The 23,792-nt window shown below is 33.0% G+C and overlaps 1 protein-coding gene across 8 annotated transcripts in view; it reads left to right on the top strand.

The window, feature by feature from the left end:
• Positions 1-23,792, top strand: part of LOC149088252 (poly [ADP-ribose] polymerase tankyrase-like) — a 129,054-nt gene that overhangs the window by 33,738 nt on the left and 71,524 nt on the right. For all 8 annotated transcript variants that reach the window (XM_089245976.1, XM_089245969.1, XM_089245961.1 and 5 more), the window contains exons 2-16: positions 1,059-1,221; positions 2,138-2,831; positions 8,276-8,395; positions 8,511-8,672; positions 9,197-9,412; positions 10,718-10,798; positions 13,143-13,266; positions 13,568-13,685; positions 13,848-14,002; positions 16,456-16,540; positions 17,591-17,731; positions 18,278-18,400; positions 18,496-18,579; positions 20,057-20,220; positions 21,168-21,280. In XM_089245976.1, coding sequence (XP_089102102.1) covers positions 1,144-1,221; positions 2,138-2,831; positions 8,276-8,395; positions 8,511-8,672; positions 9,197-9,412; positions 10,718-10,798; positions 13,143-13,266; positions 13,568-13,685; positions 13,848-14,002; positions 16,456-16,540; positions 17,591-17,731; positions 18,278-18,400; positions 18,496-18,579; positions 20,057-20,220; positions 21,168-21,280 — 2,458 coding nt within the window. In that variant the 5' untranslated portion in view covers positions 1,059-1,143. The remainder of the gene's footprint in view (positions 1-1,058; positions 1,222-2,137; positions 2,832-8,275; positions 8,396-8,510; positions 8,673-9,196; positions 9,413-10,717; positions 10,799-13,142; positions 13,267-13,567; positions 13,686-13,847; positions 14,003-16,455; positions 16,541-17,590; positions 17,732-18,277; positions 18,401-18,495; positions 18,580-20,056; positions 20,221-21,167; positions 21,281-23,792) is intronic.

The following is a 23,792-nucleotide window of genomic DNA, read 5'->3' as shown; positions in this document are numbered from 1 at the left end:
GGCAACATTACTGAACATGATTACTGACAAAATTACAAACATGAACTTACACTTTTTTTAGAAATGAAACTTCACATCAATTTTTTTTTCAGAAACATTTCATGTTCACAATTTTTTAGAAACTAACATTTCTTATCTACATATTCAGAACAAATCTTCACGCACACATTTTTTTTTAGAAACACAACATTTTTCCAACATTTCTTTGGAAACTACATTTTTTAGGAACAAAATTTTACATAACTTTACACATTTTTTTGAAAAGAACATTTTCTCAACACTTGTTTGGAAACAAAATTTCATTTACACACTTTTTTAAAAATATTTCATTTACACACTTTTTAAAAAATATTTCATTTAAACTCTAATTTGTAATTATTTGATCTACTTTTCTTTCCTTAAATTCAAAAAATTATTCACTCTCATCTCAAATGTCTACCATTATAAAATGCTCCAGCTTGTTTCTGTTTCCTCCTTTTCTTAAACACAGTAGACTCTTGCTGAGCCAGCACATATCAGACCAGGGTGTGCCAGATTACTGGAATTGAAAAAGCCTATTTAAATAATATAAACTTCTGTGCACAGACATGCAGTGACATGTTTTACTCTTCTATGCTTGAAGACAACTTGCATAAAAATGCTGGATTACTGGACGGGCTGAGCTAGCGCACGGCCGGATTATTGAATCTACTGTGTCTGTTATTTCAGTGCATTTCACATCTCTTGTCTCGCATGAAGAAGTATGCAAATATAGCCTGATCTCAGTAACATTTCTAAGGTAAACCTAGTATTGAAAATGTAAACATGTGACAAGTCAAAACCACTCAGACTAGTAGTGAATTCGAAGCTCCAGTGGCAAACTGGAGAAAGTTTTTATGAATACATCAGTCATATTATGATTTCATGTGTTTTAAAAAAAATTATGAATTTTAAAAATATTATTTAGTGATTTATTGGAAATGAATAATTGACCACATCAAAAGTGTGTGTGTGTGTGCCCAGGTCTTATTGTTATTAGTAGTGTTAATTAATATGGCTATATTTCCATTTTATCATAGGACTGGATGGTCTAGAAGGGGCAGGTCTTCCCCTGAAGTTGAGCCTCAAGATTTGAGAATCATTATAAGACAGCAGCGTCCTAAAATGGATAATGCTGAGACAAACGGGTGTGAAGATGGTCCTCTTGCCTTATCTGTGTCTAATCATACAGAAACAACACAGGTTAGCATCAAAAATTAACTATAAAATTAATTTGTTGTGCATTAAGTTTTTATTAAAATTCCAGTGACAAATTTCTAGTTCATAAATTATTAGCAAGTTCTTTACTTACGGAATCTGGGGTGACCGCCGATGGATGGAGCCTTCATTTCCCACCCAGCTCCACTGGTTGGAAATTTCCGTATGGTGATGGGTGATATATGACCAGAGTTGGTGTGTAGTAAAGTAGTTCATAAATTACAATGCAGTTTAGACCTTTGAATACTTTTCATATCTTTTCGTAGGCTTCAAAATATCATAGGCAAATGGTCAATGTATTTGATTTTGATTCATTCTCACTCACTGCATATTATAATAAGAGTTTTCATATGTCAGGTTTCTGTTCAGCCAAAATTTGGGTCTGTTTTCCGAACACTTCACAAAATTCAGGGTCTGAAAAATGCACCCTCCACAAAAATCTGGATCTGAATTATAGACCATTCACAAAATACAAATTAATAAAACCATAAATTTGACATTTCATTTCTTTTGTGATAAATTAACTAGATTATGTATATGTTTTGCTTTCTGATAAAATTACTTATTTTTCATGAAATTAATAATCCTTTTCACAAAAACAAGACCCTATAAAAAAGATCTGAACAGACCCCCTGTATAATGAAGTTGTTTGTCAAAAAATGTTTTGTAAGAAATATTTTTCCCAATACAAAGTACCTTAGTGAAACTTTCTGGTAAACATTTCTGTATAGAATACAAAAACTCTTTATTCTGAAGTTTTTTATATGGATACTCTACACTATTTCTAGATTCTAATGCATGTGTGTGACGTGTATATATGATGGTTGTATAATTATATCCTAGGTATGTTTGTTCACTAAGAAAGAAATCTTGAATAAAAAAAGGCTTATTTGATTTTCAGGGCAACAAAAACGATAAACCGGTAACAAAAATACTTTCCACTCCAACTGCTAAAGTGTCAAGAGCGTCTTCAGGGGGAGTGGCAAACAGCAGTAGCAGGTCTAGGCGGAAAACTCCTCAGTCGATGCCACCAAACTTATTATCGAATGCAGAATCACCTGCTGAAAAACGAAGGGCAGTTCGTCACACAACTTCATCTACATCAAAGTCGGTCAATGACAAAAAGTCTGCCCAGCCAAGTCCTGCCTCAAATGCTCACACTTCTGGTGATAAGACAGCAGCTCAACAGTTGCAGCCACCTACTCTTTTGCCACAAGTCACAACAAACAACTCAACAGCTGCCTCTGATGGTCCTCAAGTGATCAGCAGCAGCACTATTGGTACTAAGCACACAAAGCGTCCACAATTACTCTGTTCTGTTAATTCATCACCTCCATTATTGACATCCCAAAAAAGGTCTCCTAAAAGGAGCTCATCCTCACCATCATCACCCAAGAAGTCGCCTGCATCTGAGTCGTCAGATATTTCAGCTCCAAGAGCTAGCAAAAGGATCCGACTTCAACATCAACCTTTTCAGTCTCCTCCTCCCCCTACAGTTATACCGGCTATTTTAAGGCAACCAACTCCAAAATGTGTGGAGGATAAAATTTGTGTTTTTCAGAAAGGTGAATTTTTGGCTGTTCGGAATGAAACAGGTTAGTAACATTTTTTTAAATGTTGATCTAATTCAGCGTTTTTCAACCGGTGTGCTGTGAGAGGATCATAGGTGTGCAGTGGAATATTTCAGACAAAATTAAATAATTTTTTTCTAAAGAAGCCCAAAGGGGAATATGCAAACAAAATTTGAGACACTATACAGTAATGCGATGCTATCAAAATAATGAAAATTAAAAAAATCTAAAGAATGTTTTTACACAGTATTTTTACTAGGGTTGGGTTTTCGATGTCGAAAACTTTTTTGGACATGACAAGTATCAAAAACTGGTTTAAATGATCAAAACTATCAAAAATGTAAATATTGATTTTGGATAATGTTACTTTTTTGCATATCACAATGCTTTGGTTTTTAACATTAATTCATTGCAATAATTAAAACTAAATATCAACTATAATTTGCAATTTAGAATTTTTTCAAAAAAACTCTAGAGCATATGAAATATAATTTTATGGTTTATTTACCTACGTGATATGGCATCATTGTTAAGTTTTTGACTTCAGAAATCAACTCAGTATAGAAAAAAAAACTTGTTGTCAATGTTGACAGTTTTTTAAACCTGATAGATATGTTGAATAATAAAACACTTACTTTTATGTAGATTAAAGTGTTTTATATTTTGAATTATAATTACTGAAAAAAAATATCTATTTTGATATTTTAAATTTTCTGATCTGCCCAAAATTTTATTCCATATAAAATTTCTCATGCAGCGTCTGTTAATACACTGATTAAACTCATTTATTCTCACCTAAAAGTTTCTTAGCTCAGATTGTATAAATCCAGAGTTTTAAAGAGTATTTTTAATCAAAGTAGAGCTGACAGGACTTGATACCCAAAGCATTGTTTTGCACACGTTTAGATAAAGCTTCAATTAGAAAACCATTTCATTATAAATGCCAGTAAATATACCATATCACAGTCAGACTTGGTTATTCTTACTTTTGTACTAAGAATAAGTTATATTAGTTTATTAAGCGTCGTATAAAAGCCAGCACTGCAAAATTAAAGGACATTTTGGTCTTATAATTTAGTATTTAGATTGCTAGCTATATTCTAAGGATTATATAGATAATTTAATAACAGCAATCAACATTACATATAAGGTGTAAAAGAACTTTTTCAACAAGTTATAAAAGGAATGCAGCAGATGTTTATATCCATACACATGTATAAACACAGTTGAAGAAATCTTAAAAAGTCAAGAATCATCTTGAATTGAAGAATATTGAATCATTTCATAGTTTTTCCTCACTTTTCCTGCCAACTCTGGTTTATACTATGCTTTATTCTAATTGTATATTTTACGAGGAAAAAAACCCCATATATATTGTCCAAAATAATTCTGCAGAGAGTAGGAAATTATTTGACAATAATTATTCAGTATTTAATCTTTACATAACATAGTCACTTTAAATGTTGCATGCAATTAACGTGCGCATATCCAGTGAAAATTTTAAAAATTAAGAAGCAATATTTCAGGTTTTTGACAGGTGTTTGACGGAGAATTTTTTACATGACAGTTAAAACCTCAGTTTAAACTGCCAAAAACCTACCAATCCTGGTTTTTACAAAAAGAAGGCAAAAGTACCTGGATTGAAAAACAAGTCGTAGACGAGATAATTAAATTTGTTGGAGAGAAAGGGTTATATATAAAATAGAAAATATAATAGAAATGTTTGAGAAATACAGAGGTATGAAGTCGATGAGGTCTTTATTGAACAAATTTTTTGAAAGGGATTCATTGCATAAAATTTTGGAAAATGTATTTTTATGCATCTACAACTGACATATACAAGTATTTTCTCCTGGTTAGATTACAAGTTATATTGTTTAAGTTCTTGATAATGACTCCAGAGTCCAGTTCAGGAAACATAGAGATATTATATTTGTGATTTGATGATTATATTTTAAACAGTATAAAAAAAAATTCTTTTCTATGAAGTCTGCATTGAGTTCGTTTATCTTTTTATTAATGTAACGTACAACAACAAACAAAGAAAAAAGATTTCCATTTTTGGTTTTTGCAAAATACACTGTCGAGGGGTTAAGGCATTAGTTCACACCCTATGCTCTGTGGAGCCCTTTGGGCTTTTTTGCGATTCCAGTGAAGTGAAATCAATCAGTAAATTTAGTGACCAAAATAATAGGCAAAGATCCCTAAGAGGCCCCAACATGACATTTTAAAAAAAATGGGGGTCTCCTCGAGTAGAAAAAGTTTAGGAAGTGCTGGTTTCATGTTTGTGAGTGTCAGTGAATTAAAACATTACCAGAGATGCCGCTGAACTCTAATTTACCTGGGTGCCAGGACCCAGTTATTGGCAAAAGTTAGGTATGTTTAGAGGGAAGGTATAGGTCCCTCTCAAAAAAAATTAAAATATTGTCATCCTAAACCCCCCCCCCCCCATTCACTAGTATACCTGTAAATTAAATAATCTATTTCTCAAAGCATATTCAATTAAAAAATTCATTAAAAAAAGGTTAATTTACCAGTTTATTTCATTATTAAAAATTTGACATCCATATTTGTTGTGGGAAACTTTTCCTCAGCCACCTTGTTGGGCATTTTGCCTGTTGTAGCCTTGTATTTGAAAGCTTGCAAACAAACCCATCAACACTGAGTATTTAAGATATGGGGGCCGTTCAAGTATTAAGTCATCAATGGGGGGGGGGGGTTTCCGATTTGCTAACTTTCGATGACAGGGGGGGGGGTTTGGATAATGCTTACGTCATCAACCACACACAATTTATGGAAATATGAAATATTCTTAATGGCATCTTACTCGGTGCGCCAAAAACGAGAAAAACCTTTCAATAGTTCGTGGGCACTTGAAGTAACATCCCCTCCCCCTATTGATAAGTTCCCTGCAGAGCCACTTTAGTGATCTCTAAATGTTTCGTGAATTCAAGTGCTCTGGAAATGTGTACGAGCCGCTTAAGTGCTCTGGAAATGTGTACGAGCCGCTTAAGTGCTCTGGAACTGTGCCATGCATCACTCAAGTGATCCGTAATTATATGCCGTGAATCACTTAAATAATATGAAAATGTGATACTTAATAATCAATTGAATGTGATCACTTAAATAATCTGTGAAACCAAGCCATGGGTAACTTGAGTGATGTAGGGGCACTTAAGTGCTCTAAAACTACGTCACATGTAACTCAAGGGATCTCTAAATGAGTCATGGATCGCTTAAGTGTTCTGGAATTGTGTCCCAGGTTATTTAAGTGATCTGGAATTGTGTCCCAGGTTATTTAAGTGATCTGAAAATGTGCTACCGGCCCCTTAAATGCTCTAGAATTGTACCACAGGACACTTCAGTGAACTGTAAATATGCCATTCACTTCATTTTTACAAAATTAGGTTTAAGGAGGACAGGTCACATCAGATGGCCCTAAGGGCCATATTTGGTTCGCGGGCCAAGGGCCTTTATGCGATTTTTCATTATATGGCTTAGAGGGTGGTTCGCAATGAACTTATTAAAGATACATTTTTTGAGTTCATATCCTTCAAATAACATTGAAATTAACAGAAATTTATTATAATAGCATATAAAGGTATTCTCTTCCGAAATTTCAAATTAAAAAAAAAATATTTTTTGCATTAAAAAAATAAAATAAATTTTTGATCATAGGGGAGGAGGAGCATTAGCCCCCTATGCCCCCCCCCATGTACGTCTCATCCCACCAATATGCATTAGGATTCAGAGGAGCAGAGCTGATGACGAAATTTTGCTGACAGGGGGGGGGGGTCAAAAATGGCTAAAAATTTGCTTACATAATAATACTCGAACGGCCCCTATGTAGTAAATCTAAATCAAATATAAGTTAAGCACATTATATATATAAATAAAATCAATCTATAGATTCTCTTCTGATCGATTTCTATTTCAGAAAACCCCAACTCTTTCAATGATATCATCTGACTAGCTATAACACCTGACGCTGCCCTGGTTTTCTCCAATTACTGGGAGGATTGAAAAAAGTGACGAACCATTATAAAGAAATAAACTATTATACTAATACTGACAGGATTAAAGAAATGGCAAACTATTGTAAAGGCATATACATTAGGGTGGAATGAAAAGGGTGTTTTTTCACTTTTTTTGGAAATTGATGTTGCCTTAGTATTCAAAAGATGCCTTTCAAGGTTTTAAGAAGTTATACCAAAATCTAGGAAAATATTTTAATATCTTGAGGTTCCTCGTGGACCCTAAAGGTTGAGCAAAAAGACTAAAAATAAGTACACATTATAAAAAATATTTTTAAACATAAACGAAGTTGAAAGCATTCTCCAAAAAAAAAAAAAAACCACTTAATTTAAAAGTTATTCAGTACACAGGGCAAAACTGAATACATATATAAACCCAGAGATTAACTCACAAGTTAAGATTTCCATGTATGTTATAAACTGACAAGCATATTTGCAGCTGTCATGGCAGTTGAAAGGAGAATTTTTCAAGCCATCCGAATATAGTGATTGATAGAGGGAGATGAAAAAAAACCCTTTTTTTGGGGGGGGGGGACAAAACTATAACCATGTTCCAAATTAAAAAATAAAAAATACATAGTTTGACAATATAGGTGTCAGGAGAATGCCTCTATTGCTTCCTCTGTTATCACGCTGTTATTACATTTCACTTTTTGCAAAATAGTCCACTTTTTTCTCAAACTATGGAAGAGTACTTCTTGATTTTATTCTGGCTTGAATGAAGCCTTCACGAACTGGGCTCTGGAGTCACTATCAAGAACTTAAACAATATAACTTTAAAGTCCAAGGCAGCTCAGATGAGAAGTATGGGTATGTTTTTTTGGATTTGTGAAGGGTGAGGAAGAAAATGAAAGATCTCATTAGAGGAGGAAACCTGAGTCATGAAACAAGTCATAAGTTGCTTAAAAGGGTGAGGAGAAAGAGTAGTCAAAATTTGGACAAGTCTACTTTGCGGCAAAAAAACTGACTGTAAAAGTGTTAAGAGCGTTCCTGTCCAAAAAACAAAGAAAATATAAATATATTCTACAAAGTTGTCAAACTCAAATATCTAATTAAGTTTTGTGTGAGGAATTTTAATTACTTTTTATTATAAATAGCAATAAATTGCTTAATTAATGATAATAATTCATGATTAATACATTTTGCTAATGATTCAATAACTTAAAGTGTAATTTTTTAAATTTCAGTACAAGTGTGCTGTGGAAGTTTAACTGTTAGTTCAAGTTTGCCGCAAGATAAACAAGGTTGAAAAACGCTGATCTATTTCAATATCTATCTTTGTTTCAGTATGAACTCACATCTCTCTCATGCAGAATCCCTATCAAATGAAAATGTGCTTCATAAAGTTCTTTGAAATTTACATTGTTGTATCTACTATAATCCTGTGGATAATACTTGATTATGTTATGGAAATGTTTATTTGTGCACATGTAGGAAGTTTCTTCGTTTGCCGGACTGCACAAAATGTGTACAAATCCAGTAAAAGATTCAAAATACAGTGGATGAGTGATCAAGCACCAGACATGTACATACCCGATTTTTATGACCAAACAGGTATTTTTTATTTGATTGTCATTAAAATATTTTTTTTGGTAAAGCATTATTATTGATGATAAAAATTTCTATTGTGATAAAAATTCTAATTTCTATAATTTATTTTTAACTGCAGATTTTGAGTGTGTCCTCACAAATTTGCGCATGAAGCGTGTCGACAAAAATAAGTTCAGACTTCCAGCTGAGGAACGGCAGCGGACTTTGAACATACTTCAACGTGCCCTCAATGCAGAGAACGGGATTGATATTTCGAAATTCCAAGTCACAACTGATGGAGGTAATTCAAAATAGTTATTTTTTATGCCAGTATGAAATTGTGTGGAGTTGACTTACAGCTTTTCTGCTTTGCTATTGGTATCGATATACATTCTAGAAATGCCTGTTTTCAACAGATATATGTTACTGTCACTTTCATATGATAATAATATCAGAATCTCCATTATTTTTGTCTTCAATCATTGGCAATACAACCATGGTGGCAAAATTTTAAAACATGGCTCACATCATTTCATATGATAGAGCAAAAATTTTAATAAAATAAGCCTTAAAATGCAACAAATGTCACATTTTTAAGAGGTTATATTATTTAAGAGATTTATCAAATATAAGGATTTGCGTGACAGTGTGGAAATACAGGATATAATGTAGAGACATGAATTTATTTATGTAATTCTTAGCTTGATGAATAGACTGAGAAATACAGTGATAATCTAGTACACTATGCATCATACTATTGCACAAAACAATTTTCAGATGTCAAAGTTCAAACTTGTACATGATTTTTTTTATTTGAAATTTTAGTTGATGTCTCAATTGTGGGTAAAGAAGAAGAGCTATTAAGGCTTCAGGAAATGCAAGATCAGCAAAACTTACAGCAGCAACAACCACAACAACAGCAGCAGCAGCAACCAAAACAACCAGATGCCAAGAACAAATCGCCTCCAACAAGGACCAAAATTCGCTCACGGAAAATTGAACTGAGGCCCTCTCCAAAGAGCACAAGGTCGTCAGACTTAGGTAAATTCACCAGTGTTCAAAATATGTTAAATTCGAAAAAAAAAGGAAATCAAAATTTCTGGAGAGTTAAGCCAATTTATTTTCTAAGAAAACTGGTTAAAAACTATTTTTTTCCTTTTCTGGAACTTGGTGACACTTTTCACACAATGCTGAAATGAGAGGCTTTTAAAGGGGTAAGATATCTCATCAATGCGCTGCTGAGGTAATTTAGCAAGGCTAGAACCATAGGGGGGGGGGAATAAAGGGGGGCAACATCCCCATGTGGTAAACTTTAGGGGAAGTGGCAAATTTCAGGAAAGAACAATCAAAAATAATATTGTAAAATCAAATTTTCAGAGTTGGTTGGGGGGTAAACATGTTGAGAAATTTACTGTAAAATATTCTGCACCTTCATTCCGCCAATGTAATTCAGTTGTGGTGGCGCTGCTGTAGTAGTGAGAGAAAAGTAGGCCACATGCTCGTGCCTCTTTTCCTACCAGTTTAGTTGCTGTAGTGATCTCGGCGAGTCGTGTTCACGTCTTCGTCATGTTAATCTCTGCCTTACATTAAATATTTATTTTATTGCTGAATGATGATTAGTTCCTGCTTTAAAACGATCTCTGCTTAGATTTCCAACAAAATGTGATTTTGTTCTCTCTCTCCCCCCCCCCCCTCACAAAAATTCCTATTTATGGCCCTGGGGTTAACTTTGCTAAGTTTTGGTCATATGCAGGAAATTCACGTTTATCAATGATTTTGCATAATAGCCATACTTTACTGTAACATACAGGCCTATATATACAGCGTGTTCTGTTAATGGACCAACAAACACAAAAGGTTGTTAGTAGGCATCAAGAGGAACAAAAATTGCAATGGAACATGGTGTCGCAAACCACATTGAGAGGGTGAAAATTGCATGCGGGCTCTGAGTCCAGAGGAGATAAAAAGGTTGATGTAAGTTGATTGCTGAATGTGTTCGTGGGTTCGCTCACTATATCTTTTTGTTCCTCTTGATGTCTACTAGCAACCCTCTGAGTTTGTTGGCTCATTAACAGAACACCCTGTATGTGCATGTATGCAATAGCATAATAGCATAGTAATTACTCATTTTATCTGGAATTGAATATGTTTTTTTAATAAGATCATAATGTATAAAATATATTTTTGAACATTTCATTTTACTCGCTTTTTTGTTACTTTTTATTGGGTAATTCAGAAGTTAGTGTGTGCACGCTGTAGCAAATCATATCAAGATTTATTACATCTTTTATTAATTTTAAAATTTATATTATGTGCTTTAAATCTAAATATACAAATATTTTTTAGGAGCAAAGAGACTGAGGACAGTTTCAGCAAAAGTGAAGTTAAGATCTCGAGAAACAGTCAAAGTGAAACTAAAAAAAGAAGGTAATCAGATCAAGGCAGGCTGTCGATTATATATACATATTACACACTTATATATACATAGACTAAAAAAATGTATTTTTTAGCAAACGAAAAATTAAATGTCTACTAATAATGATGAATATAACCAAACATATTTTTTATTTATTTATTACAATCACCAGCTCATTGAATTCATTTCAGGTGTTGAATTAATATTGATCATCTACCAAGTGTTTCCATAAAAATAGGCACGTGTGAGATAAAACAAAAACTGGTGTTAGGTTGAAGTTTGATTTCCTTTCGGAAAGACACATATGTAAAATCTTGCCGTACACCAATGCAGTATTGCAAAAATATTTTTATTTTTCTCACTGTGGTAATAAATCTATTCTTATTCCAAGAAATGGTACAAAGACAAAAATTTTAAATTATAATTATTCTAAAATCACAAACATTGTTCGAAACATCTTGAAAAATGATGCTTCTATGTGGCATCAGTGGTGCCTGATGTTACAGGAAAGCATTTTAAAGGTGTCATTTTACATTAACAGATCATAAATGTTTCATGTTACTAGAAGAGATGAGAGGTGAGAATATTCTCCTGAATGTAAAAGTTGGAGAATAATAGAGAATATTTGGTGTTCTTTTAAATAATAAAATTTTTTTACTAATTTTGTTTATATTATAAAATATAATTCAGTTTTCATTGCCTGAAACATTTAACACATTGACTGTGGGTCTTTTCAACCTGTATCAATGCCCTGTGTTGAATCGACATACTTGAAAAATTGTTTCTTTTTGCACTAATTCTATTGTATTATGATATATTTTACCTATTTTTACGTCCGTTCTGGAAAAATAGAAGCTGTTGGCACATTGTCTACATCTGCCACAGAGAACATGATCCCTTTGTGATGCAGGCTGTCAACACTGAGTCACACATATTTTTATTTTTTGAAAACGTGTAAAACTTAGTTACAATTGTCATAAATGATAAAAAACACAAGAGAAATGTTTTCAGCACTCAATACCTACAGAAAATTAACAGTAACGATAATAAGAATAAATTTACAGATATAGGTAATGAAATGTAGATAAATAATTACAAATTTATTATACGTTTTTATACAAAATGTGTATGTAACATTTAAAAAAAATTGCTGCATAAGTCAGTATTAGGCATCTAATAAAGGACACTAGGAGAAAATTAGTTAAATTTTAGTGTAAATATGCTGGTAATATGAATGTTATAATGCATTAAAAAATATTATGAATGTACCTTACATGTTATTAATGTGCTTACCATTTGTGTAAAATGATGGAAAAAAATGGAATTCCCGGCAGTGGCTTCTTTGCATAAGAATGAGATCAACTTGATTCAGCCATGCTGGAAGAGTGGGAACTATTTCAAAATAATAGCAGCCACATGCATCAGGTGACGAGGATGTTGACAACCGCACTCAACATGTTAAAGCAAAGCAATTTTTCACATAAGCACCTCACAATGACAACTTTTAATTTGAGAATATTTTTGGTCATAGTGAGAGGTTAAATAGTTTTTGTTATTAGGACTTTTGAAAGCCCTTAAACATTAAAAAATTTATTTTTATAGTAGGATAAATTTTCAGAAATATGTTCAAAATAAAAAAATTAAACCAAAATTGGTTATTGTTGTTATTTTTATTAAATTGCTACTGTTATATAATCACCTTTATTCTGAGAGGATACAGAACTGTTATTTTATTCAATGGACATACACTCAAATTTTGAATTATTCTTATTTCTTTACAAATAGTACAATTCAATCATGTTGGTTTCATTTTCTTGCTTTTAAAGTTTAATATTGAAGGCTAAAAACTGAAATTTTCCCATTCTTCTTGATATGAAGAGAGACGGGGGGCAGAGAATATTCCTGGAAATATTCTCTGGGAGGACTACTATTATAAATTACTGGAGAATATTTTATCAAAAATAATGAGAATTATTCTCAAGTTATTTATAATATTAGTCCTAAGTTATTTATAATAGTAGTCCTAAGTTATTTATAATAGTAGTCCTAAGTTATTTATAATAGTAGTCCTAAGTTATTTATAGAGATTATTTATTATATATTATAAATATTCTTGAGAATATTCTGTGGAAAGGCTACTATTATAAATTACTGGAGAACATTCTCATTGAGAATAATAAGAATTTTCTCTAGTTATTATAATAGTCCTTCCAAATATTCTAAAGATTATTCCAGAGAATTTTACATCTCTACATGTTACTTACATTTTTTTATTTTGTGATCACAACAGTATCAGAACATCGTATCTTTTTGGAAAAAAAATTTTGTACACAATTTTTGATAATGTTCTTTTAGGTGGAAAGATAATTGTTTCAAATAAAACAGGGAAGCCAGTTCCAAAGCTGAGGAAAATTGTTGAGAGGTTGCATCCAAACTCAAATGTTACCATATTTGAAAAAGACCCAACTTTTGAGATGAAGTGAGTAAAACTGATATCACAGGTTGTGGGATAAATTTATTCTTAATATATTCAATAATTGACTCTCAAATGTGAAAGATAATTATTATATCTGTCAGTATCTATAGTCAAGCTCATTTACCATAATTTATTGTTATCTGGAAGTAATTTTAATACCTCATTTTCCATAAATCAAATTTTGTAACTTGAATTTTCAATGGCTTGAAATAATATGAATTACCTCTAGCATCTTTGAGAAATTGAAATTTCAGAGCAACTTTCTATTTTTATAAATTTATTTATATCTTCATTTTTCCCTCAGTGTACCCATTCCATATGTTTCATCATCAGCTCACAGCAAATTGTTAATACGTGCCATTCACCTAAAAGATATTAATATGTTGAATTCGTTAATTAAAGACACTCAGAGGGTTTGCACAGTAAGTTTCTCGTTATGTTCTCCCATCTTTATATGATTATAAAAATTAATCAAATATGACCATTTATTATTCAATGCTCTGATAATCAATAATCATGATGCATTCAACCTGCTGTTAAATAAGTTCAACCGTATTTATGCTGCATTGTATTTTTTTTCATAGTTGGATTGCCCTCGGAGTGTTGACATCCCTCTCACGCCACTTGCATATGCAGTTTTAGAAGAGGATCACCGTGCAATAAAAGCTTTTTTATGTGCAAGTAAAAAGAAATATGCTAATCCCCCAGAGACTTTATTAGAACATCAGAACACTGGCAGGTAAGTTCTCTCAAAGTTTGAACTTTGTTTTGATGTAGGAACGAGATAATCATATTTGCAGGGGTGGAAACTCTGTGCCGCACTGTGCCAAAATTAACATCTGGTGCCACCCTGCTCCAATAGTGTATTTTCATATTTTTCTGCGCCAAATAGCCAAAATAACAAATTTTGCCTTAGTATGCCAGGAATTTTGGAAAAGGGCGGCAAAACTTTTTTCCCGTGCTTGTTGCAAAACGATTCTTTCCGAGAAGAGTGTGTATTATTCTTCTTTACTTTTCAGTGCCACATCCCCTCCTCCCATTTTCCACAGTAGCGCTATCTCGTGACCTTGAAAAAATAAAGGTCTCTGTTCGAAAGTAGTTTGACTACACTGCAAAGTACAGTATTGGGCAAAAGCTTTGTGGGCTAACCATGTCTGCTTTTCACATTTTGCAAGCACTACAGAGATATTTTTTACATTTGAACATGAAAATTTTCAATAAAAAATATTTAATTTTTATTTACCCTTCGCAACTCTATCCCAAGACAGATTCTATTTAAAGCACTACAAACATATCAAACCAATAATCTATCTGGTCTCTCGTTGAAAGAGTTGCAGGAAGTCCCGAAATTAGAAAGAAGGTTGCAGATTTTTTTTTAAAATCAATTTTTGAATTTTTCCTGCAAGTTCCCATGCTAGACTTTGTCCCTGAAAATCAGATTGGGATAAGTGCCACTCCTTATTTAAACTATCGGCCTCTCATCGGGATTTCCATCCCGAAACCCCGATAATATCAGTGATTGGGCTGCTGAAGATGGTTTGCAATGGTCTTTGAACTTTAAAGCGCAAATGCGAATCAGTTTCCATTTTCAAAAAGAGAAAAAAGTCGCCACTATAAGGAGCAGAAATTACTACAGTCGATTGTCATTGCGTCAAATCCCAGTGTTCATGAAAATTTTTTCGTTCCGCGAGTAAAAGAGCTAGTCAGCGGAATTACGAATGCTAATTTAGCAACTTCGCCAAATAGTGAGTGTTAAATCGCCAATCTTGCCAAATAAAGATTGTTAAATTGCCAATGTCATCAAATAACAAGTTTTAAATTGCTAATGTCGCTAAATTTCGAGTGCCGAATTGCCAAACGTCACGTTGATTCTCCAAACTTTGCTCCCATTTTGCAGCAGTTTCTTTCTAAGTATAAAAAAAATTGAAAACTTATAGAAAATTTTCCGCCCATTTAAACTGCTGTTGTTCCAGACAGCAAATAGTGCCCTCAGTAAGCAAAAAGTGTGTCATCTTAAATAGACTGGTGTAAAAAATTTGTCTAGAAAATATGGCTGCTTTTTTTAAATAATTTTTTTTCCCATTTTTGTTATCAATCCTAAATATTGTAGCTTTAATTCATAGTTTCCCAAACTTTTTGTTCCATCACTCCCTTCAGAAATTTTTTTCCTCTCATAGCCTCCTAACTCAAGCGAACCCATAGGATCCTGTTATACTCGTAGCTTCTATCACCCCCTGGGCCATTCCATCGCCAACCATAGGAAGCACTGCTTTAATTCATTGCTTTTTTTTCTTGTAATTAGAGATGGGACGAATATTTGGCTGCTATTCGGTATTCAGCCTTGCAGAGTAATTTACTGATTATATTTTATTTTATGTGGTGTATGTCCTTTCCTGTGAAAAAGGTTATGTGGGGGGGGGGGGACTTCTAGAACAATGAAAATGTGAAACTGATAATCCTATTGCAATAAAAGGTGAAAATGGACATGAATTACACAAATTAACTAACTGAAGGATGTACTTAGACAAGATATGTATTGAGCTACTGAAAAAGGCAAAGAACATCTAAAGATGGAAAAATAAGAAAATAAGTCGTAATTTAATGTATTACTTCTTGAGAGTAAATATTGGTTGAAATTTTTTTCTTAATTAAATGTAAAATTGTAATAAGTGTTGAACAAAAAATTTTTTAAGTAATATTAAAATACTATTACATGATCATTAAATTCGATTGTCTCTCTCTTTCTCAGTATCATGTCAATAAAAATCCCTCTATTACCAGTTTTTAATATTTATTTCAATTGCATAATTTATTGCATAATTAAAATTCAATGTTGATCATTTGAAATAACTGATAATTTAATATTCAATTAAAAATACCAGTTTTATTTATAATTATGATCAATTTTAAGAAAATTGATGTTCGGCCAAAGCATTAGCTGAGTATTCAATTATTTGGCCAAATCACTAATCATTCCATACCTACTTGTAACAATAATTTTGGTGCTCCAATTTATATATCCTTGCTCTAAAACTGCTCCAAATCCTTGATTTTGCTCCTCCGAAATTGCTCCAAAATAGGCTTCATCCCTTCCCACCCCTGTATTTGTCATTTGCTTGTTATGTGTTGTTATCAATTCAAATGTTGATTGAAGGACTATTTATAATGCATCAAATGATTCTTTTCATGCAGACAAAATTTCATGATGCTTGGTCATTCGGTCCGATCTGTTCAACCTGGCAGAGGTGGCCGGGAAGGCAATAATGCTTTTCTAAAGGTAAGAAGTCATCTGTGTATTATTTCATGTTTATTTATCATCGTGGGTTTTTTTTTTCCCGAAATAAAATTTTTTCGACATTATATTAATGTCAAAATATCAGATGCATTATTGCAAAAATACAATAAAAAAATTATGACATAATTTTTCTCATTATTTTTAAAAGATGCTACATTATTAAGAGTGCAGTAAGTTCGAAGTTAACCCTTTAACATGCAGGGGCGAGCTATCTCATGTCTTTGGAAGAAATTCATTCAAGCTCTCTTGAATGTATCACAGATCTTTAAACTATCTGTGCTGAGACCATTTCATGAAGCGCGGGGAGTGGGGCAGAGTTAGATATTTTCTCCTCAAAAACACTGACCCATAAATTTGACGACCCCCCCCCCCAAATTAAAAAAAAAAAAAAATCAACAAAAAAACTTGGCTTACGCAGGAGTATATACTGTAATTAGAAAAACCAATGTTTTGCAAGGAGTGGAATTGATGCATCATATTTTGATGTTTAAAATCAGCGGATGTGAATTTCACTAAAAGAAATGTCATTCATTTAATGCAAATTTAATATATAAAATAATGAAATCTTTTAAGGGATGGAAAGGTTTGCAGTTCATGTTTTTTTAGAAGAAATGTTGATCTTTTCCTACTTGTATTCATAAGTCATTTGTGTATCTTTAAAAAATTATTTTTACTCATTAATTATGAAAAAAATATTTATTTCTATTTCAACCTCCCAGGAAAAAAATCTCTGGATAAAATATGCAGCAGTCTATAAATCCATATATTATAGTTCAACCCCCTGTTGTAGCGCCCCCCAGAGCAGTCCGCAATTTAGTGCAGACACTGTGTTGCGCCAAAATTTTTCAGTGAGCAAATCTCCCATGTATGGAGATTACACATGTTAATTTGTGGTTCAATAAAATGCCAAATTTGTTTTAGTGCCTGAAATGTGCGAGACAAATGGTGGGGTTACATCTGGGTTTGACTGTATATGCAGAAAAATAAGGTGGAAGAGTTTTTAAATCCATTTCTTTCAAACTGTGTTTTTAGGATCTGTCCTTTTGTGACAGAACATATCCGATGGTTGACAGTACATTGGTGAAAGAAGCACTCCGTGTTGGTGTTTGTGTTGAAACACTAAATGTATTATTTCCAGACAAAAGTGGCCACAGTTATAGCACATCATGGCAGGTAATTCAATCTACTATTTATGATCTAAAAATCTAATTTTTACTATTTTCCTAATTTTAATTTTTGATTGACTCTTACCGTTATTGATAACCTTGTTTTAATTTATAATTTCAAGCTTATTTTTAAACTTGAATTATAATTTGTAGGGGAAAACCCTAATTTAAATTATGGTAAGTATTTTGACATCAAATGAAAGCATAAAAACATTGATTAGTTAGTAAAAAGTTGCAAAGTGTGCAAATGTAATGTATGATAATAATGAAAACTGAAGCCTGAAGCAGTGCAGATTATATTATGTTTCTTCAGAGGTATTATCATGTATTGAGAAACTAAAAATTGCATCTGTATAACTGCAGTTAGCATAATTGATCATAATTCAAATAACATTATATAAAGATGAGAGTTTTTCAAATGAGGATTTCAAAAATGAAGTTTTTTCATGTAATATTCTGTATTAGAACATTTGAATTATTTTTCTGATTTCACAGGAAGCACGAATGAATGCATGAATTTATATATGTTTTGTAATTTTTCCACACATCCTAGAGAGATGAAGTCTTTCAGCATATCATTGTTGCAATCAGAAACGGTCATCACAAATTAGCTGGTCAGTTGGTTACTGAAGCTGTTATTCATGGAGGATATGGCTTTGGAAATCTTCATAAAGAGGTTAGTTATTGGGGCTTGATTCTTCTTTTTTTTATTACTTTTATTGAATTTTAGCTGCCTATATTCATCCTTCGTGCTTTTTGTATTTATTTAAGGTGTTAGTGAAAGAGAGGCAAGCCCTGTCCAAGTTTAGAGCAGTGTCTGTTGTTAAGAAAACCATAGGCCGGACAAACGCAAGGGTAAATTGTAATATTATATCATTATATTCATCTATTTATGATATAGTATTCCCTTAATTCAATTATCATTACATAGAAAAAACTAAAGCGCTAATGCAAATTTTTTTAAGTCACCACTGTGGCTTTGTGCTTGGGATTTCCCATTCCCTGATGTATATGTGATAAATCAGTAATGTAATTATGCGTAATCTCCAGTTATTATACATAATCATTAATCGTCTTGGTGAGTTTGATAAATTTCATTTCATTCATCACTATTATGGGCAATTATTGTATATTTCCCGAATAAAGTTGGTAAGCTTGATAAATAGGGAAAAATATACCTTTAATTTAACAATTTATCCATTTTGTTGTTTTCTGCATTTGTTTTGTTGGCATCATTATTTTCATACATGATGTGTGCACTACACATATTTTGCCATGAAAATTAAATTAAATTTGAATAGGTGTGAAGAAGGTGGAAAAATAAAAAAAATTATCAGTCTCATTAATGGTTAGCTTTCTTCGTATTTATCTAAGGTTTCAAACTTTGAGTTGTCTATCTCTTTGAATAAAAAGCTCTGCTGCCACAATGATCACACAGGCCTACAATACAAATATGTATATATTAAGTTTCAAATCTACGCATTAGCAATTTGGAGGATAGATGGCACTACCTATGAACACAAAACACGCCAAATGCTGAGCACACACAAGCACACTGTTAAGTTTCACCAACACAGTAATGCTCTGACATAGCTCCCATATTCAGGTGTGGAAATATGTGGCAGTTAAAAGGAGGTAGATCAGAGTTGTCGACCATCTGGGAGGGAAAAGAAAATCATTCCACCAGGAAATTCCTTCACAAGGACTTATATGAATAAGCGTCAGCATCATTTGCTTTGAATTTAATCAGAAGATATTCTTGAAAGTGCTAAGGTTTTCCGAAATGGAAGACCAGTCAGAAGAGAATTTGTAGATTGATTTATTAATAAATAGACAAATGTGCCAAACTTAATTATATTTATTTCAGATTTATTACATGTGTTAAATTCTCAGTGTTAACAGGTTTCTTTTCAATCTTTCTTTTCTAAATAGACAGTGGAAAGTAAAAGAACTTTATCAAACTGGTAAATTAAACTTTTTTCAATGAAACTTTGGATTCAACATTTTTTTAGAAATGAATTATTCATTTGATTAACAGGGATACACCAGTGAATGATGGGGTAGACGAGACCATACTTTAATTTTTTTTAGAGGGATGCACTTTCACTCAAAAAGAACCCAGATTTTGCCAATAACCTGGATCAAGTAAATTAGAGTACAGCAGTACCTCTGATACATACATATATTTACTGTATATCATATACTTATATTGTATATACACTTATGGATGTCACCTTCGGTTACAGAAAAACATTGAAGGAATCTATTCAACTTTTAATTTTTTTAGTGGTTGTTATTATTTTATACATTTATTTATTCAATTTTGATGCAGGTAACACCGTTACACTGTGCTGCAATAAATCCAAATCCCCAGTACTTGGCAGAGCTGTTATCAGTTTCACCTGAGTATAACATTGCAGATGACAATGGGTGGCGACCTATACATTATGCAGCTGTATGCAAAAGCACTGGTCCTTTGGAGCTTCTCATTTCAAGGTAAAACACCAATTTATCCAATTTTAACATTGGTTCTTGATGGTAATCCTTTAGAGCAGGGATTACAAATATTGAGTTAGTTTTTTTTAGATACGTTTTTTAGTTAGTTAAGTAGAATCTTAGTGAGTGAAAATGAAATTTTCTATTGTGTGTATATACACTTGAAAATACTATAGTAATGCTGAATTTTATACATTTTACTGCATTAGGTTTTTATTATTTGTACAGTAGACTCTCGCTAATCCGGCACACATCAGGCCAATGTGTGCCAGATTATCCAAATCGCCGGATTACTGAAAGTCAATTGAAAAAGCCCATTTAAATAACATAAACGTCTGCACGCAGACATACAGTTACATATTTCCTCTTCTATTCTCGAAGAAAACTCGCCTAAAGATTGCTGGATTACTGGATAGGTCAGATTATTGAGAGTCTACTATATTTTATTTATCTTTAATTTACAATATTATACACAAATAAAATTTGTGAGTCCAACTCTAAATCCTCTTTCAAAACCATAATTTTCTTTTAAAAAATTTGATATTTGCTGTTTTAAAGTTTGATATGTGATTTGATGGAACTTATCACTAAAAGAAGCTGCCAGTTTCAGCTATTTTATACTATTATATATTTTTTTATTTCACAATCTTCCAAAATTTACATTTTCCACAAAAATGTAAATAAAACCCATCACATAACTAATGAGCGAGAGGTATAATCTACTCAGAGAATTATTCTTCTATAGTGAAAGCTTGGTGTAACAATGTTTTGCAGGCAGAAAAAATACTGTGGTAGAGAGATTATCATTACATTGAGAGGCTGAGAGGCGGCAGTGTAACATTAGAGTATAGCCATTTCCAAACAAAAATTTTAAAATATCATTGTAGCGAGATTTATTGTTATATCAAGTATAGTTGTAACAAGGTTTTGCTGTATATATTTTTCAGGAATGTATCATTAGAAGAGGTTGAATCAGAAGGAAACACACCTGTGCACACTGCTGCGGCTGCTGGACGTGCACACAATGTGGATCTATTACTCCGACATTTTGTTACCTCTGGTTAGTGCTAAATAATCTATATTCATTATTTATAGATGATAGAAGCAGTTTAAGGGTTAAAATCTCATTTATAACTTTCTAAATCTTGTTCATTCATGAGTTGTCTAAAAACATTGCAATATAAACAGGAAAATCTTTGATTCATGACAATTCTAATTCATTCCTTTTTTGCTTTACGATAGAAAAAGACCATTGAACAATTTGTAATGCTTACCTGTTTAATTTTTTGATTGTGAATGTTGTTAATTGTTCTTTGTTGCCTAAAAATTCTTCCTATATGGCTATATAAGTTTTTTTTCCTTGTTTGGCGATTGTTCGTGTTAGTAAAGAGACTACTGGTGAAAGCTTGTGCTTGTCTAATTGCTCAATCTTTTATGGTTCGTTTTCTTTCCTGTGAGAAATGGCCAATTTTATTACCACCATGTTCTTCCTAATGCTTCTAGGAAGTTGAATAGAATGTCAATAACAAAAGTGTAGTTCATGAGCATGACATGTCTAGACAAGTTTATGCATGCACCAAAACAGCTCTCTTCTATTTTATATAGCCTGAGGCAGTGGGGCATACATGCCAACCTTGGGACCGAGCCTCTTTGTAGTGGCAGTGTTTGCTGATGGGAGGGTGGACCTCACCTTCCCAATTTTTTCTGTTCATGACTATTTTAAAAATTCAAATAAATTTTCTTATTTTCTTCAACTTGACCATTTGGGTATTTATCCAGCTCTAACAAACATTTAAAGTAGCCTTTTGTTTATGTTTGGGCCTGTTTGTCAGGAATATTCCTCATGAAATAATTGAAAGTTCTTTTGTTTTTTGGAAAAGAACGCTATTACTGCTACATCGTCATCAACATCCCTCTTCCTTTTTGTAGAAACTTATCCTCGAAATCTGTAATGTAGAAACTTGATAAATTATTAAACTTCTGCTTATTAAATTTTTTTTCCAATGCAGCGATCAGACCTTTTCGATATATGAGTCCACTTGGGGATTCAACTTGTGGATGTGTGGCCAGCCAAACAAAGCAAACCGGGTGAACACTCACCCGGCAAGTGAGAGGACGTGGGTTTGATTCCCCGCAAGGGCAGTTGAATTCTCTCTCTCTCTCCCTCCTAATATTCATCTTTGCATCAGCCAGCTGTTAAAAACCTTCATATGGATAGCAGAGAGTGATATCATCCTCAGAATAGCAAACCTTTACAACGATTATCAACAAGGTTGCTTCACTTCATTTTAAATTCGGCTCAATATTCATTCTTTGGAGATGCGGCCATTGTGTGACATCATCACCAATCAAAAACAAATACTTTCGAAAAAAATAATTCCATAGCTTCATAGTTTTTTGTGATTTACAGTAATTCTATATTTTATGGTAGAAATCCATAGAAACTATAGACATTCCATAGTAGTTGGCAAGTATGCTGTAAAAGTAGAGAAATAGAGGTAGATGGCCTTCTAGAAATAGAGGTAGATGGGTTTTTCTCTGTCCAATATAGAGTTTCCAACTGCTACAGATTGTCCGTACTTTCTACGGACGGCCGCAATAAATTAAAGAGCTACAGGAGACATTCTGAATACTACGGAAATCGGTTTAAAAAAACTGAGTCTGAGTTTCTGGCAGTGTTTTACTGATTTTTACTCTTTTTTTTTAATCGCATTGATCTTTACCATAACTATGAATTCGTATATGCATTTGAGAGAGTTCAAGTGAGCGATCTGTTTTGTCTGTGCGCGAAATGCAATCTGAAAAGCCGTGTCTAAACTCAGCACTCTACTCAGTGCCCAAATGCGCAAACACCTGCTTTCCTCAAAACCGCTACACGTTGTGGGCTAAAAACAGGTTTTTGAGTTCAGCATGGCAAGTCCGAAACTGACTTCATTTGCATAGCGCAGCTTGTGAAACTTGTGTCGGAAAGAATGTTTGGTCATAAGTGCCATAGTTAAATGGATTCCTTCGTATCAGGAGCTCTGATACGAAGAAAACGGGGGAGGGGATCTATGGTTGCTGAATTTGTATATATGCCCACAAGGGCATATGCGGGTTGGGATTGCATTGAATATTCATGAATTATTAAGGGACTCTGTGACGTCAGAAAATTGCTTTGAAAGACCTGAGCCTTCTAGGTTCCAGTGCCAATGAAGTGCTGTATTTAATGAACTTTCAGATTTATTAATTAATTAAAATTAAATTCTAGGGTGATTATTTTTTATCGTACTATTATTATGTTGTCCTAGGGGAGTACCCCCATGGCAAAGCTAAGACCCTCTTTCATTCCGGGCAGGCATGCAAGAGGGCCTGTGTTCGAGTCTTGGTTGAGACCAGGTGACTTTTCTTTCCGAGTTCACCTCAACATAAAATCTGAAAAATAGCTGTTTCTTTGATTTAGTCTTATGTTTAAATTTGGGCCTGTTTGTCACGAATATTCCTCCTAAAATCAATGAAAGTTCTTTGATTTTTTGGAAAAGGATGCTACCAGGCTTCATTGTCATTGACATCCCTCTTCCGCTTTCTTTGTA

Source organism: Pholcus phalangioides, unplaced genomic scaffold (assembly GCF_987345545.1).
Source record: "Pholcus phalangioides strain wild (caught in Gottingen) unplaced genomic scaffold, Ppha-v1.0 ptg000003l_1, whole genome shotgun sequence".
Taxonomy (NCBI): Eukaryota; Metazoa; Arthropoda; class Arachnida; order Araneae; family Pholcidae; genus Pholcus; species Pholcus phalangioides.
The sequence above is the reverse complement of the archived record's forward strand: the minus strand, read 5'-3'. Positions and strand labels throughout refer to the sequence as shown.